Source organism: Salvelinus namaycush, chromosome 21 (genome assembly GCF_016432855.1).
Source record: "Salvelinus namaycush isolate Seneca chromosome 21, SaNama_1.0, whole genome shotgun sequence".
NCBI classification, from domain to species: domain Eukaryota; kingdom Metazoa; phylum Chordata; class Actinopteri; order Salmoniformes; family Salmonidae; genus Salvelinus; species Salvelinus namaycush.
The window spans coordinates 28,820,673-28,839,896 of NC_052327.1; the positions used below are offsets into that span (position 1 = coordinate 28,820,673).

Consider the following 19,224-nt stretch of genomic DNA (forward strand, 5'->3'; position numbering starts at 1 on the left):
TTAAGACAGCAGTGGGTTATCGGATAAATGGTCAAAGGACTCTGTTTTACCTTACAGAGGAGAAGAGGTTGAAAATCAAACACACACACTTCAAACAAACACTCCATTCATCCCTCTGGCCGGGCAAATAGCTTAACACAAACATCTACCTGACCGTAACGTTATTTTCAGAGACAGAGTTTATGTGACTGCTTCACTCAGGTAGGGCTGGCTAGAGGACCAGCTATTGCAGGCCGAAGACCACTTTTTTGTGTTTTACAGGGAGCGATCTAACCCTGAGACAGTCAGTCCACTTTTACAGAGAAGCCCTACGGTCTTCCCTCTCCACAAGTTTCATTGTGATGAACAGAGTGAAAGCATAACCTTCAGAGCTCGTCTCTCCCACTTATACACACACAGATGGAGACGTACACACACACACACACACACACACACACACACACACACACACACACACACACACACACACACACACACACACACACACACACACACACACACACACACACACACACACACACACAATAACCTGAGCTACAGTTTTTAGATGCATTTATGTTTTTGTATACATTTATGTCATATCTACAGTCTTCAACTGAACAGATCTCTAGGAAACCATCATTTTTCAACATAAATATTGTGTGGCTTCAGGTAAGAGGCAGAGAATCTCTGAGATGGCCTACTGTTGGCGTTTACATAGCATTCATAGCACCATGCTGTGTCACAAACCATTCCTGTATCTCTGTATTTCTCTGATAGCATCTCTCTTTCAGAAATGCACAGCACTTGTAGTTAACCCAGCCTCTAAAGGTTTCAAACAAACCACATCCTTGTATTTTTTTAAGTTGCAAGCCTTGCAGAGAACAAAGAGGAGCTTCAGCAAACTGTCTGGCTGGGATATCAGAGCATGATTTCAGACAGTCATATGACTACATATCATTTCAATTTCCTCTCTGCCGTTATTAAAATATTCTCTCCAGTTCTGCACACAGATAGGAAATAATGAAGAATTGCAATAATAAAGAAAAGTTGACTTGGGAAAATGTCAAAGTACGAGGTCATGTTGCTGTTGGAGGTCAATGTGTGATATGAGAATACTACAGTACATACAGTAGTAATAAAAAACACAATCATTGAATCTCTTTTCATCCTAAGTATAAGGTATACTGCTGTGTCTGATTTGAAAATAGGTGGTTTTATAAAAGCAGGCCAGTAGCTAATATGTTATGTTGTTGTATTCCATTATAGTTTTGCAATAATGTAGGCTAATGTCCATATTTCAATCATTTTGGTATTCATTTCGAACAACAAGTGGAATTCATGCTATCAGATGGTTTGTACTCACAGGTATGTGTCTTCTTTGTTACTGAAATACCTGAAAAATAAAGAGAAACAGACTTGTTAGAACCACATTAAATCTGAAAATTGAGGACAGTCATACAATATTCCTGTGCCTATATAACGGGGGTCAGTGTGCTGCTAACAGCTTAGCTTCCTCCACTGTCCAACTGCCCAATACTGGGCTCGAACCAGTGATCCTCTGCTTCGCCACACATGTGACCGCCCTTCTTAACAACGTTCCAATGGTTAAAGCCACCCAAAAGGTACCTCTTGGATGGCTCCATCCGCAACATTTCAAGCTAGCTGTGGAGTGAGCTTACGTTACGTTCTTAACTCCGTTACACCTAACTTAACACCTAACGCCACATGGCTGTGTTGCTATGTGACTGTGCTGCTGTGGCCCTGTGGTTCTCCTGTCTCTTGGCTAGGTCACAGAGATCATAGAGGTCCCATGCAGGCTCAGGGCAGTGGTGTGACTGGCCCACCTACAGCCCTCCTACTGAAAAACCCATAGCAACAACCCTGGCAAGGTTGCTCAAACCCCACGGACAGCATCCAGATCATGATTTATTTTGTATTTTTTTACTATTCAAGTCTAGAATACAAATCTGCACAAACACTGTAATGTCCCCATGTGTGACCTCACAGGGCCTATAGTCTGTACATGAGTAAGTCTGTTCCCCAGAGCGGAAGACAGGACGGCGGCGCTGTGACTTCACTCTGAGTCAGACATGTGTTTCTGAGGGTGAGGCAGAAAGGGAGCGGTACTGGCAGTCCTCAGCCTTCCCCCCTTCGGGTGTCAACTCATCTGATGAGCCTCCCTGGCTCCAGCTTTGTCTCCGGCTGCAGCCGCTCTCGTCTGCAGCGTGGGCCTAATGCCCTGAGAGTCCGACGAGGGCCAGCGCACAGCCAACCATGGGCCCCAGGGGGCTCCGATGCTCATGCTTTGCAGGGCGAAAGAACACTAATAGATCCCACTTGTCATGCGGAAGCAATGGCTAATTTTTCTACAGCTTGCATCTGAAACTCAGGGGATGGCGGGCTGACATGATTCAATAATTCTCCGGCAACTGGCCGGAGATAACAATGTTTCAGACATGTTTGAGGGGAAACGAGTCAAAGAGCAACGAGGGGGAAAACAAATACTGTAAGCTTGTCAGCTCTCTGTACACAGACACACATTGGATATCAGTTCCATTGAGCAGAAAGAGAGAGGGGAAACAGCAGCCTAGGGGCCATGTCTCTGTGATCAGGCTACAGCATTGTTCCAGTGCTCACGGCCAAACTAATTGTCCAACTGAGTCATTACACAAGAATAAAAAACAATCGGTAATCCTCCTTTTAATTCCAGATCTCAATCAACTAAGGGTATTCAGTGTTAGCCTCAGAGGCCATGAGGGAGTGGTGGCGTCAAGGTGTTGTAAGAGCAGCCAGACTTAGACCTCTAACACCATGTAAGGAACCTCTCTGGTTTCATGTTGGGGATATACAGTATCAGGGGCTTTTTCCTGGCTTCTCTTCAGATCTTACAAACTGTATTATAGACACATAAAACAGACATTTTGAGACTTTGTAAATCGGGCTCTGGTTATTGTTAGACATACGATACTAAAGCATGAGATATACTCCAGCTATTTCAATGAAAATGCACAACACAATTTCACACTTCGAATGTAAGGAAATTGGTGGAAAAGTCACATTCACAAGAGTCACATTCTTTCCATTAGATCACAATATTAAATCAGCTCGCTGTTCCGTAAAAGTCGGAAATGTATCTCAACATTTTGTTTCCCCCAGAAAAAGCATTAGACCAGATACAACTAAAGAATGAACATTGTGAACCCTTAGATAAGGGGATAGTCACTCTCCAGAGCATTGCTTGTAATAGTGGAAGTGGCCAAACTAAGAAGTACAGTAAGAGCAGATTTTGTTCTCTTTCTGTTCCTAATTCTCTGAATATGGCTGAGGTCCAGCAACTAGTAGTGGTCTGTGTGACTTAATCCCTGCTCTCCCTGTTTCTCCTTACACTGCACCAGTGGTTCTCAAACTGGGGGCTCGCGATAAGGTTTTGGGGGGTCGCAAATTTGAAACTGAATGACGAAAATACATATTTTAATAGGCTACATATACAATTTGTATTTTATATGTATACCTTTGCCTAATCTATCTGGTTATTAACATAGACCTACGTTATTGCACATAATTATTCTCTCAATAAACATCTCATCTGTGCTTCAGAACTAAAAAGTTGTGTGTCTTGACTGTTCATCAGCATTGGTGCGCAAAGGCAGGTGTGCCCATATCCAGATTAGTGACCGAAAAGCACTGGTTTCATTTTATCCAGTTCTGCCTGCCAAAAACAGTACGTTTATATTATCCAAATATAATACAGTTAGCAATCTGCTACAGATGCATCTTTGCCAGAACCTGGCAATTTAATTGATAATTTTCACATTTCAGATATGCCTAGTTTGGGTCGCTACTGGATATATGTCTAAAGGTGGCTGTAACATCGAAATGCCTTCAGTACTTACGGGATGAAGATGTAACATATTCTGATGAATTTGTTACGATATTTGTGAGGTAGAAAAAGGCTACAGATAGACCATACTTTCCAACCTCTGCTCCATACAGGTAGGCCATATGATCCTGCTTGATCTGGACTCTAGAGAAATGACATATCCGTAGTTGATATTGGTTGCTACCATAAATGACTTTCAGCTCAAAATGCAGGTGGAAAACAGAGTTAATTTCTATATATTGCATTCTGAAAATGCATCACCGTTTATGGCTGTATTGACAGGCTACATTTGCGTAACAATTGTGCATTTGCGAGCTTTGACACTCCTTTTTAGGGGTCGCGGGTCAAAATGTGTGAAACCATTGCACTAAAACATACCACACTACACTACATTATACTACCCTACATTACACTATCCTATACTACACTACATTACATTATACTACCCTACACTACTCTACATTATAAACTGGGTGGGTCGAGCCCTGAATGCTGATTGGCTGACAGCAGTGGTATATTAGACTGCATATCACGGGTATGACAAAACATGTATTTTAACTGCTCTAATTATGTTGGCAACCAGTTTATAATAGCAATAAGGCACCTCAGGGGTTTGTGGTATATGGGCAATATCCAGGCACTCCGCTTTAAGTCGTGCATAAGAACAGCCCTTAGCCGTGGTATATTGGCCATAAACCACGCCCCCTCATGTCTTATTGCTTAATTATACTACACTACATTATACTACATTACATTATACTAAACTACATTATACAATACTACATTATACTAGACTACAATATGCTACATTATACAACATTACACTATATTACCCTACATTATACTACCCTACAGTCCTCTACACTACATTACACAAAATTGTACTACACAACATTATACTACAATACATTATACTACAATACATTATACTACAATACATTATACTACACCACATTATACTACAATACATTATACTACACTACATTATACTACAATACATTATACTACAATACATTATACTACAATACATTATACTACAATACATTATACTACACTACATTACATTATATTACTGTACACTACATTATACTACACTACATTACACTATACTACATTACATTATACTACACAACATTACACAACACTACATTATACAACACTACAATATACTAAACTACATTATACTACACCACATTACACTACATATATTACACTACACTACATTATACTACACTACATTATATTACTCTACACTACATTATACTACACTACAATACATTACACTACACTACATTATATTACTGTACACTACATTATACTACACTACATTACACTATACTACATTACATTATACTACACAACATTACACAACACTACATTATACAACACTACAATATACTAAACTACATTATAATACACTACATTATACTACACTACATGAATTTACAATACACTACATTATATTACATTATACTACACTGCATTATACTACACTACATTACACTACATTATATTACCCTACACTACACTACATTATACTACATCACATTATATTACATTACACTAAACAACATTATATTATACTACACTACACTACATTATAGTACACTACCCTATACTACACTTTATAATTTTTTAAAATGTTTTATTTCACCTTTATTTAACCAGGTAGGCCAGTTGAGAACAAGTTCTCATTTACAACCTCATTTACAACCTGGCCAACATAAAGCAAAGCAGTGCGACACAAACAACACAGAGTTATACATGGGATAAACAAACGTACAGTCAATAACACAATAGAAAAATGTATATACAGTGTGTGCAAATGTAGTAAGATTAGGGAAGTAAGGCAACAAATAGGCCATAGTGGCAAAATAATTACAATTTAGCAATTCAACACTGGAGTGATAGATTTGCAGAAGATGAATGTGCAAGTAGAGATACTGGGGTGCAAAGGAGCAAAAAAAGAAATAACAATATGGGGATGAGGTAGTTGGGTGGGCTATTTACAGATGGGCTATGTACAGGTGCAATGATCGGTAAGCTGCTCTGACAGCTGATGCTTAAAGTTAGTGAGGGAGATATAAGGCTCAAGCTTCAGTGATTTTTGCAATCGGTTCCAGTCATTGGCAGCAGAGAACTGGAAAAAATGACGGCCAAAGTAGGAGTTGGCTTTGGGGATGACCAGTGAAATATACCTGCTGGAGCGTGTGCTACGGGTGGGTGTTGCTATGGTGACCAGTGAGCTGTGATAAGGCGGGGCTTTACCTAGCAAAGACTTATAGATGACCTGGAGCCAGTGGGTTTGGCGACGAATATGGAGCGAGGGCCAGCCAACGAGAGCATACAGGTCGCAGTGGTGGGTAGTATTTGGGGCTTTGGTGACAAAACGAATGGCACTGTGATAGACTACATCCAATTTGCTGAGTAGAGTGTTGGAGGCTATTTTGTAAATCGCCGAAGTCAAGGATAGTCAGTTTTACAAGGGTATGTTTGGCAGCATGAGTGAAGGATGCTTTATATTACACTACACTAGATTACATTATACTACACTACAGTACACTTCCCTACACAACATTATACTACACTACCTTATACTACACAAAAGTACACTAAACTACATTATATTATATTACACTACACTATATTATACTACACTACATTAGACTACACTACCGTACACTACATTATACTACAATACATTACATGGCAGTACACCACATTATACTACCCTACACAACACTGATACTACACTAACCTACACTACACTACATTATATTACACTACATTAAATTACATTACATTACACTACATTATACTATACTACACTACCCTACATTATATTACACTACATTACACTGCATTATTACATTACAGTACACTACACTACCCTACATTATACTACACTATCTTACACTAAACTACCGTACACTTCATTTTACTACACTACATTACACTAGCCTACATTACACTACCCTACACTACACTACCGTACAATGCACTGCACTACAATGCACTGCACTACACTACACTGTATGTCAGCCCCATCTGAATCCTGCCGGCTCAGTCCTATCAGCTATCAGTCTTCCATCCTCCCCAAATCACAAACAGCCATTATGTCAATGTCACTAAGAGATATGAAAATCGTTACACCAAAGATTTACTTGGACATAGAGGAGGAAATCATTACTGTCAAAACAGTTACATGCTCGCTTAGAAAAATGGCCTGTTGCTAGGCAGGGGAGGGGAGAGGAGGAAGGGGTGGAAAGCTAGCCCACTTCCTCTATGTGTCATTCAGAGCACTCTGATTGGAGGTGGCATGGGGGAAGGGGCCGCAGAGCCAATGAGTGAATCAGGCTGTGGGAGGGGAGGGTGGGGCTAGGCTCTGGGCACTGACATTGGTGATGCCTGCCAGTGTATGTCTACTCTACTGGATGGCAGGTTCAGAGGTCACTTTGTAGGTGAGTCTCTCCTTGGCAGACAGACAATCTAACACAACAAGCTTGTCATTAAAAGACCAAAGTAGGGTGTATACAAATCAATGGCCATTACAGTGATGTTCCCTTTAGTCAATACATTTTATTAGCGTTTCATTTTGTTACATGAAACTTCCCTCATTTGATTACTGAATTATCTAGTAGAGATTACCATTTGTCACAATGGAAGGAGGGGACAGCTGTCACCTGGAAGTCTTTGATCATTCTGATTCCACCTCAGAGTGGTAAACATTCACAGCACACATTCTGCTCCTCAACATGTTCTCTCCAGTCTCTTCTCATGAGAATCGTCCCCTCGTCAAATCTGAAAGGAGACTGTGTGCAGACGGCTGGAGGTTAACCTCCACCACATCTATCTGCAGGGGGGCACACATCCTGTAAACATGCCACTGAAACAGGAGTGAAGCGGGCAGGGGAGCGGGCTGGGGCCAGGCATCGGAGTGGTGCTTCTCCAGCACTGCAGCTCAAAGTGACAGCACTGTAATGAAGTCTGAGGCACGCGACAGGCCGTATGTCATAATTTCAGGTTCCTTAAAGCTTGACAGGGAATGATTATCATGGATGGTTATTGTCGCCCTCCCTCCCTGGGAGACGCCGGTGCGCTCAGGGGTTGTTGCACCGTGACATTCAAAGTTACAGTCTCCTTCATATAATGGAGCTGTCCTCTCAGCACGCTAATGGGAGCGATTCATTTAACCTGTGCCAGAAACACACAGACGAGGAAGTTCCTAATGCGAGGCCCCTCCCGTGGGGACGTCACACTCTCCCCCTGGCTGCTCCCTGCCTTCCTGCTGCTTGATTCATTGACTGGAGCTCCTCACTTATCATCATTCACTGCTCAGTCTGGGGAGACATGGAGGCACACTTCCTCCAGTCCGCTTCCCGCTCCGCTCTGCTCAGCACGCCAACGCTCCACGCCCAACACGCACAAGGACACGGCCAGCATGGATCAGACCAGGCCAAACCAGCACAGCAGTCCCAGATACAGGAGGCCCCACACACTGGTGTCAGGTAGGGAGTAGAAGTATTCTCCTGGAATCATGGGCTATTGGATACAGGTACTCAAAGCCCATCAGAGTCCATTACTAGGGCCCTCTTATCTAATACACATCGAAACTGTAGATACCATTCACTTTCAAAGTAGTTTACTTCCAAATGATCATTCCATACAGAGAAAAGAGTACAATATACTGTATTGAGTTCCCAATACAATGAATAATTACATACTATACACAATACGCTGTAAGAGCTCAATTAGGGAGATCAGTGCAGTGTTCTAACTTTGGCAGTCTTTAGGAAGGCTAAGTTTCATACACAAAGTAATTCCAATAAGCGTCCCTTCTGCAGTGACACACTTAGCCTTATTATACTGGTATAAACTATAAATGCAAAAATGTAATGATTAAAAAAGCATAATGATTCTAATCAGCTGCCCCCTAATATACTAAAACACTTAATCCATGGAGAGGCCAACTATCTGGGGAGGCGTAAGAGAAAAATGACTTCTCTGTCTCCAGGCGCTGTTATTTCTGGTCATTTCTAATTGGTTTTAACTAAAAGCAACCACTCAGAGAGCTCAACAGGTTACTCCAATGCATCGCTATGGAATTATCTGCAAATAGAAGATTTACATCCAAATTAGTTTTAGAGGACACCACAATTGTCTTTCAAGAGAAGAGAGGAGAAAGAGGGAGAAAAAAACAAGCCTATATTTCTCCATATATTTCTCTTTAATATATTTCTCTGAGCCTGGATATCTGAAATGATCAGTGACCCACTGATCACCAGATAGAGCCCTTGCAGACTCTTCCCTCCCTACAGTATTTTTGCCAGACTCCTGTACGGTTCTCCCCCAGGGTAGTTCTGCTTTATTGGTCCTGTGAGTCTCCAGGTGAACCCTCAGTGCTGTGTGTTTGGAGCTGTGTGGTGGCTCGTGAATTATACATGGTGGCAGAGGAATAGACCTGGGCCACGGGAACAGCAGGCATGGCTAGGAGGCAGATTGAACACTCTGACAGAATTTTAATTGTACCGCAGGGAGTGGAGCGATAAGCGCTATTGTTATTGGTGAGAAGCCGCAGCCTAGGTTCCCTCAGCTGAGTGCTTAAACAAATGGTGAGCGTCACCAAACAGTCCCGTAACGCTGCCGCAACGTTCCCGGCCTTAATGAGGGATCGCGTGGCAATTTCGTTAGAGGCCATCGAGTGGAGGAAGGTTCAGAACAACAACGCAATATTAATATTTACAATGATAGTAAATAAGTTGTGAGTCTTTAACACCGTAGCTGACTGCCAAGTGTTGTTTTCTAACACTCTCAGAGGAACAATAAAGGTGAGCAGAGTTTCAAGAAAAGTACTTGAAGAAAAAATATATAATCCAATCAAATCAAATCAAATATTATTGGTCGCATACACATATCTAGTAGATGTTATTGTGGGTGTAGCGAAATGCTTTTAAAAATGAACAACTTCCTTTTCATTAAAAAAAAAGTCTGGCATTTTGTTCAATGTTTCTGTGTGATGCTCTGTTGAGTTGTGCTGGGGAAAAGCCAAACGACAGTGTTTCTCCTGCTTTGAAATGCTTTTCTTTGATCCTGCCTGTAATGTAACTCCCCTCTGAGAGCTGGTCCCTGGAGGCCAGAGGATACAGGAAGCCCCTCAGCGCTGGTCAAAGTGAGGCCAGGGGCACAACACAGGCAGGCTTCTCTGTGTTTGGACTATCTGAGCAGGCAGTTCCCGGTTCTCAGTAATCTCCCTGGGATCCAGCCTGAACCACATATGAAACCCAATACCATCTCAGCCTGAACCATAAATACAGCCCTTCCAGACCACCCTGATGCACTGTACTGTACACCAGCCTGCACTGACCACTACTGGGTGCGTTCATAGGCTCACACAAAACAACACAGTTGGACTCCATGGATTCTAGAGTACATACTTCCTCGCAAGGATTATAATAATATATATGACAAACAAACATTACAGTAGTAAATGTATGCTTTTATTTATCGAATGATATGGTGTATCTCAAGTGCTCGGCAAGGGTCACCCACAAAAGCCAGAGCAGAACTAACCTAACGTAGCAGATGTTGAAACATACTGGTCTTGATGAGAAGAAAAAAACTATTAGGGAGGTTCTCTTCTGCACTGCTCAACCAATCCAGTAAATGTGGAGGAGGAGTTACGATGGAGTGTTGCTGCAACATCCGGTGGATCGTGAATTATACATGACTCGGGAGAGGCTAGAGCAGAACTGGACATGAGAGAGGAAACAGAATGTCCGTCAGTCTGAGGGTTAGAGGCTGTGACCTCTGACCTAGGTTCAGAAAATGAATTCCTGCTAGAATGTACTTTCTTTCTGTGAAACACACACAGAACAATCATTTCTTCAGCCTTTTAACAGGAATACCTAGAATAGGAAGACCTTGAGATCGTCGAGAGAATGGAACTGAACGGTGGCCAGAAAAGTTAAGCGAGCAAAGGGCTCATACACTTCTCACTATAGCCAATCTCCTCCCGTCCTCACTGGAAAGGAAAGCCAACATGCTTACACATTCCTGCATCACCTCAGAAAGGTTACAGAAGGAAGTTCTCCCAGGTTCAAGCTGAGACCCAGACAACCCAACCGTTCCCTGAGGATAAGACCTTATTAATTCAGAAGTTCAGAATTAACTGAATCCTACACATGTAGCAATGTAATACATATATATTATTCATACTGGAGTTAATCATATCGCAGTCATTAAATGTCAAACTTGCAATACTAGATAATTTTTTTGCAATGTGCTCCCTTGGGCTAACCTATTCAGTAGGCCTAGAAAAATAACTAACAAAGGAGATAAAGCTCTCCGATCACCCTTTTCAAAGCTATGGGTTCTTCTCTGTGTGGTCTGCTGTTGTTGTGCATGTGCAGCACTAAGGATGTCTCGCCACACAGACATCTCTACAGGAAACCACAAAAGCAGTTCACATGCTATTAGACTGCGTTCCCAGAGGTCTATATCACTATCACAGATATCATGCTGCTAGACTGCGTTTCCCAGAGGTCTATATCACTATCACAGATATCATGCTGCTAGTGAGGTGCTCATCAGACTGACCTGTCACAATCCTGATAAGAATCTAGTCTCTGGACTTCTCACCTGTCATGTGCAACATGTTTTATCTTCATATCTACCCCTGCAAAACTCTTTCCATCCAATTCTTACAAGTCAAGATAGGCCTACAGTACTATATTTATAACATGTTGTACACAAAGGAACTGATGTGTGCACTGATAGTCTGTCCCATGACAAGTAGTTAACAGAGCTGTCCAGCAGGTACCTATTTCAAAATGACACATTAAGGAGGCAAAGAAAACCACTGAAGATTTTTCAAAACGACATACATTTCATACCATCACTCTTATCTAGTATTGGGTAGGTCACGTGGAGGAACTCTGGTCCATAAGTATAAATGCTGAGCAAATAGGCACGTGTCTACTGAGTCCATTGAGAAGCTTCTTGTTACGTATGTGTCCTCCCAGGTCTCAGAAGAGTGGACGGAAGTGTGTGCTGATAAGGACTTGTCTGTAATTGTTCAGAAGGGAGAGAGCTGGCCAATAATGCAAACTGGCCTTCTGAAGCCTCCCATGTAATAACACATCCTGGGAGATGAATTACATGTCCGTCAATACTCTAATTAATATCCTGCTCTTATTGAACACTCTCTGCTGCTTGAAACAGGGAGAGGCAGCAGCGTGAGAGTTGTCTGAAGGTTTGTGAGCAGCACTGGAGAAGAGAGAGAGAGAAAGACAGAAAGACAGAGAGACAGGGCGAGAGAGAGAGAGAAATAGAGCAAGAGCAAGAGAGAGAGAAACATAGAGCAAGAGAGAGAAAGACAGAGAGAGAGCGAGAGAGAAAGACAGAGAGCGAGAGAATTAAAACAACAGCAGATGTAAGCTCACTACACTTGCTGCTACAGCAAATCACTGCAGTCATGGCTGGCATTTAGTGCGCCATCTATTTTTCATGTATTTCATAATTAAAACCTGCGCGTTCTGCAAGCTCTCCATGTTCCATCCAGATCAAAGGTAGTCCTATTAACAGGGGGTTCATCACAGGAGCCACTCTTCCATTTCCAGGCAACAGAGCCATGCTTAAAGCACAAATATCCTCTAATTACACACATGTGTGATAAGGGGAAAGCTAGGGAGCTGGACTATGATTAATACAACACAGATCACAGTTCCCCCTCTGTTTTTCAAAGCTACCACAACATAGGACTTTACACACACGACTACTATATAAACCATCCACGGGAGATACAGAGCTGGATGAAAGACTGAATAGATATTTCACACTGCTACGGTAGCGGTGGTGTAGATGAATGCTGCTTCAGTGTGCTGCCTCTTCTCCATGTAAATCTAATGAGAGGACGGGACTGTAGAAAGTCACACACAGCAGAGACACAGCTCTTCCTTACTGTGAGAAGAGGGGAAGTTAGCCTCTTTCCAATTGTGTAATCAACGGAATGTGCTGTGCTTATCTATTTGTCCCATTGACTCCTAAGTAACACAAGCCCACAGGGCTTTCCGTCTGCCTGTGACACTCTTTCCACCACAGAGAATCAGCTGACTAACACAGGAACACAATCCCATCTCCTGCTAAATGAAGCCTGCTCAGGTTGATGTTAGTTCTATAATAGTTACCATATTATAATACTAATTAGTAGTGATTTCAGTATCCCTTTCATCATTTACAACTATTTCATCCTATCCATGCAGATATATCACAGCGCAAACTGCAACAATATGCCATGAACAACAAATTAATAATGTAGAAATTGTAAATGGTAAAATAGACAGCCCAGCAGAGTTACTGAATGTCCTTACCCTTTTGGCCTCATTATTTTACCATGTCAGAAACAAAACTTGCCTACGGGTCATATGACAACAATGCCATTATAAGGTCCTACATTTCCTTCATTCCTACAGTACCAGTCAAAAGTTTGGACACACCTACTCATTCAAGGGTTTTTCTTTATTTTTACTATTTTCTACATTGTAGAATAACAGTGAAGACATCAAAACAATGGAATCATGTAGTAACCAAAAAAGTGTTAAACAAATCAAAATATATGTTACATTTTAGATTCTTCAAAGTAGCCACCATTTGCCTTGATAGCTTTGCACACTCTTGGCATTCTCTCAACCAGCTTCATGAGGAATGCTTTTGCGGAGATCATCCGTTCACCTACTCTGCATCTCACAAAGACATGGTGGTTGGAACCAAAAATCACACATTTGGACTCATCAGACCAAAGGTCAGATTTCCACCGGTCTAATGTCCATTACTCGTGTTTCTTGGCCCAAGCAAGTCTCTTCTTCTTATTGGTGTCCATTAGTAATGGTTTCTTTGTAGCAATTCGACCATTCAGGCTGTATCACATCCAGCCGTGATTGGGAGTCCCATAGGGCGGCGCACAATTGGCCCAGTGTCGTCCGGCTTTGGCCGGGGTAGGACGTCATTGTAAATAACAATTTGTTCTTAAAATACTTGCCTAGTTAAATAAAGGTAACATTTTATGTATTTAAAAAAATATTTATTCATGCAGTGTCCTCTGAACAGATGTGTATGTTACTTGAACTCTGTGAAAACTTTATTTGGGCTGCAATTTCTGAGGCTGGTAACTCTAATGAACTTATCCTCTGCAGCAGAGGTAACTCTGGGTCTTCCTTTCCTGTGGCGGTCCTCATGAGAGCCAGTTTCATCATAGCACTTGATGGTTTTTATGACTGCACTTGAAGAAACGTTCAAAATTCTTGACATTTTCCGTATTGACCTTCATGTTTTAAAGTAATGACGGACTGTTGTTTCTCTTTGCTTATTTGAGCTGTTCTTGCTATAATATGGACTTGGTCTTTTACCAAATAGGGCTATATTCTGTATATCACCCCTACCTTGTCACAACACAACTGATTGGCTCAAGGCGGCAAGAAATTAAGCAAATTATCTTTTGACAAGGCACTCCTGTTAATCGAAATGGATTCCAGGTGACTATCTCATGAAGCTGGTTGAGAGAATGCCAAGAGTGTGCAAAGCTGTCATCAAGACAAAGGGAGGCTACTTTGAAGAATCTCAAATATAAAATATATTTATTTAACACGATTCAACAACGGGAAAGGGAAAGGGAGATACCTAGTCAGCACAACTGAATGCCTTCAACTGAAATGTGTCTTCCGCATTTATCCCAACCCCTCTGAATCAAAGAGGTGCGCAATATGTGTTATTTCATAGTTTTGATGTCTTCACTATTATTCCACAATTTAGAAAATAGTAAAAATAAAGAAAAACCCTGGAATGAGTAAGTGTGTCCAAACTTTTGACTGGTATTGTACGTCAGTAATTTAGTTGTTTATGCCTTCTAAATTAACCAGCCCCAGTGTGGAGCCCAGTTAACAGTAGAACACAGCCAGCTACCTTCCTTTGGGCTGGCCAGGTCAACCACAGTTCACACCATTGTCCCACACTAACAACTGTAGAAGGTAACAGGAAGGGCTGCTGGTTTATTGAGTAGAATGACAATCCTAATATCCATGCACTGGCTTCCTCTGTAAGCAATGAAAACAGAGTGGCCGGAAGGGCAGTAACGTAATACGTCAAAGACCAGGGACAGTTACAGGACAGGTTACTGAGAGAACAGTAGCCAGATTGAGCATTAGCACCCAATATATGGGACCGTCATCACACTGCCCCCCACCTATTAAACATCAGATAGGACCAATACACATCAATGATGATGATGCTAGTCAGACAGGCTTGACAGCAGGTCAACCTTTTAACCTTCCCAATGGTGTTTCAAACACTTCCTGGATTGCTGGCTCATGACAGCATTTCAGTCACACTGGACAATATATTCTCATTCTTGTAGCAGATACAAGATGAATTGAAGGTGCTCAAAGACACACTGACAGAGATGTGCCGCACAAGCATATGCATGAGTGTAAAGAAAAATATGGACGCATGTGCACAAGCATGAGCTCATGAATGCATGCATACAGACATCACCCATCACATGCAGACAGCCTACATACACAAAGCACTTACGTGAATGCAGAGTGAAACCTGGGACATGTCTACATTATAGCAACACTGGCCATACCATCTCAGCAATATATAAGAGTAGTAGCCATGGCGATCAGTAATAATTCATGACAAAGTCTATAAGCATTCCATTAGGTGCAAGCAGCTGTCATAAACATCTTAATTAATTTACAAAGCAGGCAACTAGGGAATTATGGCAACGTAGAAATCTGCTTCCTGCTGCCGCTCCATAGCACTGGAACAGATCGGGCTTTTACATTTTTAAACGTGCCTTTCATGTTCTCTAGAGCACGAAAAGCCTTTGAACAGTCAGCTTGTTAGGAGATGCACCTAGCAGCCCAGTACCTTGGGGTCGTCCCACTATTCTTTTCATACAGTGACAGGAGGTTGTGGGTTCACTGTGCTACTCGGGCTCTACACAAGGGCTCTTTATTCCTCTGTTTCTATGTCTGCTGTCCACCAGGATCCCTCTTCCCTTTCTTACTGTTGTTCACTGACTGCTGCTGTTTTCCCTTTTTTGCATTTTCCTGCTTAATCTTCTCCCTCTCCCCCTCCCCCTATCCCTCTCTCCCCCTACCCCCCCCCCCCCCCCCCCCCCTCTCCCACTCTCTCCTTTTTCAGATCCATATGATTTCTAGCCTGGGGAACAGGAATATCTGTTCTGTGTCTTGTTTCACATTAAGGGTCTCAGTGTGTTGGGAGAAAAACAAGAGCTACAATCTATAGCAAGATTATGAGGTTCATACTGTCACTGTGTCAGTGTCCACTGTATGGAGGCATTTATTAAAGGTACAATGCAACCGTTTTTATCTCAATATCAAATCATTTCTGGGTAACAATTAAGTACCTTAGTGATTTTTTTCAATTAAAATTGCTTCTTAGCAAAGAGCTATTTCTCAAGCAAGAATTTTGCTAAGACTGTCTGGGAGTGGTCTGAATGGGGAGGAGAAAACTGAAAACTAGCCCTTATTGGAATAGAGGTTTGGAACTCTCTTTCTTATTGGTCTATTAACTAACTAACTGCCTGGTCTTTTCAAACAGCTCTTACACTATCAGAGTATTATTCCAACCTCATAGTGTGGAATTATATCTAAAAAACAGAAAAATCTCGTTTTTGACTGCACTGGGCCTTTAACATTTTGGCTAATGTCTCATTTGCCTGTTGTTGGTTTTTTTTCATTTAAAATGTCCTGTTCTCTTAATCTCTTATTAAGCTAGTCACAGGTTCACATTCTCAGTAAAACAGTGGTTGCTGAAAATCTGTGTCACGCCCTGACCTTAGAGAGCCATTTTATTTCGCTATTTGGTTAGGTCAGGGTGTGATTTTGGGGTGGGCATTCTATGTTGTTTGATTCTATGTTTTCTATTTCTGTGTGTTTGGCCGAGTGTGGTTCCCAATCAGAGGCAGCTGTCTATCGTTGTCTCTGATTGGGAATCATACTTAGGCAGCCTGTTTTGCCACCTTAGTTGTGGGTAGTTGTCTTTTGTTAGAGGCCTGTTTAGCCCTAGTAAGCGTCATGTTCGTTTTTGGTGTTTCTTGTTTTGTTGGTGACATTTATAATATAATAAAGAAAAAATGTACGCTTACGACGCTTCACCTTGGTCCGGTCATTTCCACGAAGACAGCGAACGTGACAATCTGAGCCATTTATTTTGTGTTAAGTGTGCCAGTGGGTAACATGCCTAATAAATAAAGAGAATTAGTCAGATTTCAAGACTAAAAACAATGATTTTAGATACTCAAAACAACAGCTGCTTTTGTACAAATCATGTAAATGTCCTCCTGAGGATATCTGCAGGGACTGTCTGGGGAAAATGGCTACAGTGGTGTGTGTGTGCGTGCGTGCGTGCGTGGTGGGATGGAGAAAAATATATATATTCTTACCGGGAAAAGGCTGGATTAGGCTGGCAACTCTGATGTGAGGGGAAGTTTAAGATAGCTTGAGAATGACAATATCAGCTGTTTGTGACATAAAGTAGGGCTGACCCATCACTTTGAAGTGAGGCCATCAGCTGTGTTCCCATGCAGCTAAGTTGCTGTGCCATAGAAACAGTACTCTCCATTATTTTTTTTAACTAATGATGAAGAGTGTTACCAAATTTCACATCAATATACTGACCAAAGAAATGAACCAACTAACAGAGATTCATGATGTCTATGGCTACCAATTGAACCCCATATTTTCCCCATGCAATGACTACTATTCATTTACATGCTGCAGGACATTTTGGGAGTGATGTTTTGGAGCAGTTTCCATACACTGGAGTTTGTTTACTCCTCATCATTTATTCATTCTCTATTCTGTATTAAGTTGGCTTCTACACTTTAGCGACTATCATTTCACTTCACAGGGATATTCAGAGCACTTTCATGCTTTATTCAATTATTAGAACCCAATACAGTGGCAATGCTTTATATAACTCACTCATTACTATGCATTACTTCACATATACCCTATAACTCTGCATTGCTGGTTGCCATAGTTAGTCAAATTTGTGAAATAGACACATAAACAGATGGTTTCTGGGCCTGTCCTCTGGAGCAGCAGTGGCATGATGATGTGTGTGAGTGCGTGTTTTTTGGCTGTCTGTGTGTATGCCCGCCTCTCACCCCTCTGGAGAAACCGTGCCATCTCTTGACATGTTTATGGGGGAAGGGCAGTTATATATTTTTTGTGCTGGGAGGCTGTCAAGATGGCTCAGCGTCAGGCCCTGGCACAGTGACACACTGACCTACAACCACCAAGGAGAACTTAGCTTAGTCTGCATGAAAGAGGGAGAAAAAAATAAGAACTATTGATTTGAGTAAGGGAGGCATTTTAAACAGCATTAGTCATCATGGCTGTGTGTGTGTGTGTGTGTGTGTGTGTGTGTGTGTGTGTGTGTGTGTGTGTGTGTGTGTGTGTGTGTGTGTGTGTGTGTGTGTGTGTGTGTGTGCATATACCTCACAGAGCTGCTGCTAGCTCTTTAATTATTTCTCAGGATCCAGACTAACTCAGCGCAGCGCTGCGTGAAGAGTGCTTATTGATTTTGTCTGTGCAGACAGCCAGGACACACTTACTTCATGGCAACTCAGTGAGCAGGTGGCAGAAGGGGAAGACAGAGATGGTGCTTATCTTCTATCAGGTGTCAATGTAAGAGAGACACTACAGCTCCTTTGGTAAAGGAGATGAACTCTGCATCAGCGATATGCCACTCACACCATGAAGATGTGGGGGTGGGAGTGGGAGGGTCATGTGACTGATTTTTGTCACACTCATGAGTGGCATATGTTATGACAAACCACCAGACTCTAAGAAGTCCCTCCCACGGGAAGTCTATAGCCTACCTGTGTAGAGAGTTTGAGAGAGGAGGAGAGGCCTGGGTACAGTGATTGAGCTGTGCAGTGTGAAGTTCCGGGTCAGTGCTAGTTGTTGTGGAAGACTGGGGCTTAAGTGGTCAGGCATGTTCTTCATGCGGTAAAATTAGCTGTTTCAATGTATTTCCTGCCCACAAAAACAACTTTCAGAATCAAAACACGATTTAAAACCAAAAACAACACAAAGCTACAATCGAACTGAGAGAAAAACCAATCCAACTTGCTTTGCTTGGTGGATTTAAATCACTGACTGTAGTAATGATGATGGGATATTATGTTTCTGCCTCAACCGACACCCAAATAAGAAATGTAAATATGTCTAAATGTTTAGAATAAACATGAGTGTGTTGACTACTGAGGCTTTGTGACTGTGGTTGTCTGGATGTTAGAGAGCTGTCTGATAATCCTCTCAGAGCACTGATGT

General features: G+C 41.9%; 1 protein-coding gene across 1 annotated transcript in view; it reads right to left on the bottom strand.

Annotated features, from left to right (window-relative positions):
* The window catches only part of LOC120066682 (nuclear receptor ROR-alpha A), a 284,904-nt gene that overhangs the window by 104,533 nt on the left and 161,147 nt on the right, over window positions 1-19,224 (bottom strand). The window contains exon 2 of the mRNA XM_039018125.1: window positions 1,346-1,375. Coding sequence (XP_038874053.1) covers window positions 1,346-1,375 — 30 coding nt within the window. The remainder of the gene's footprint in view (window positions 1-1,345; window positions 1,376-19,224) is intronic.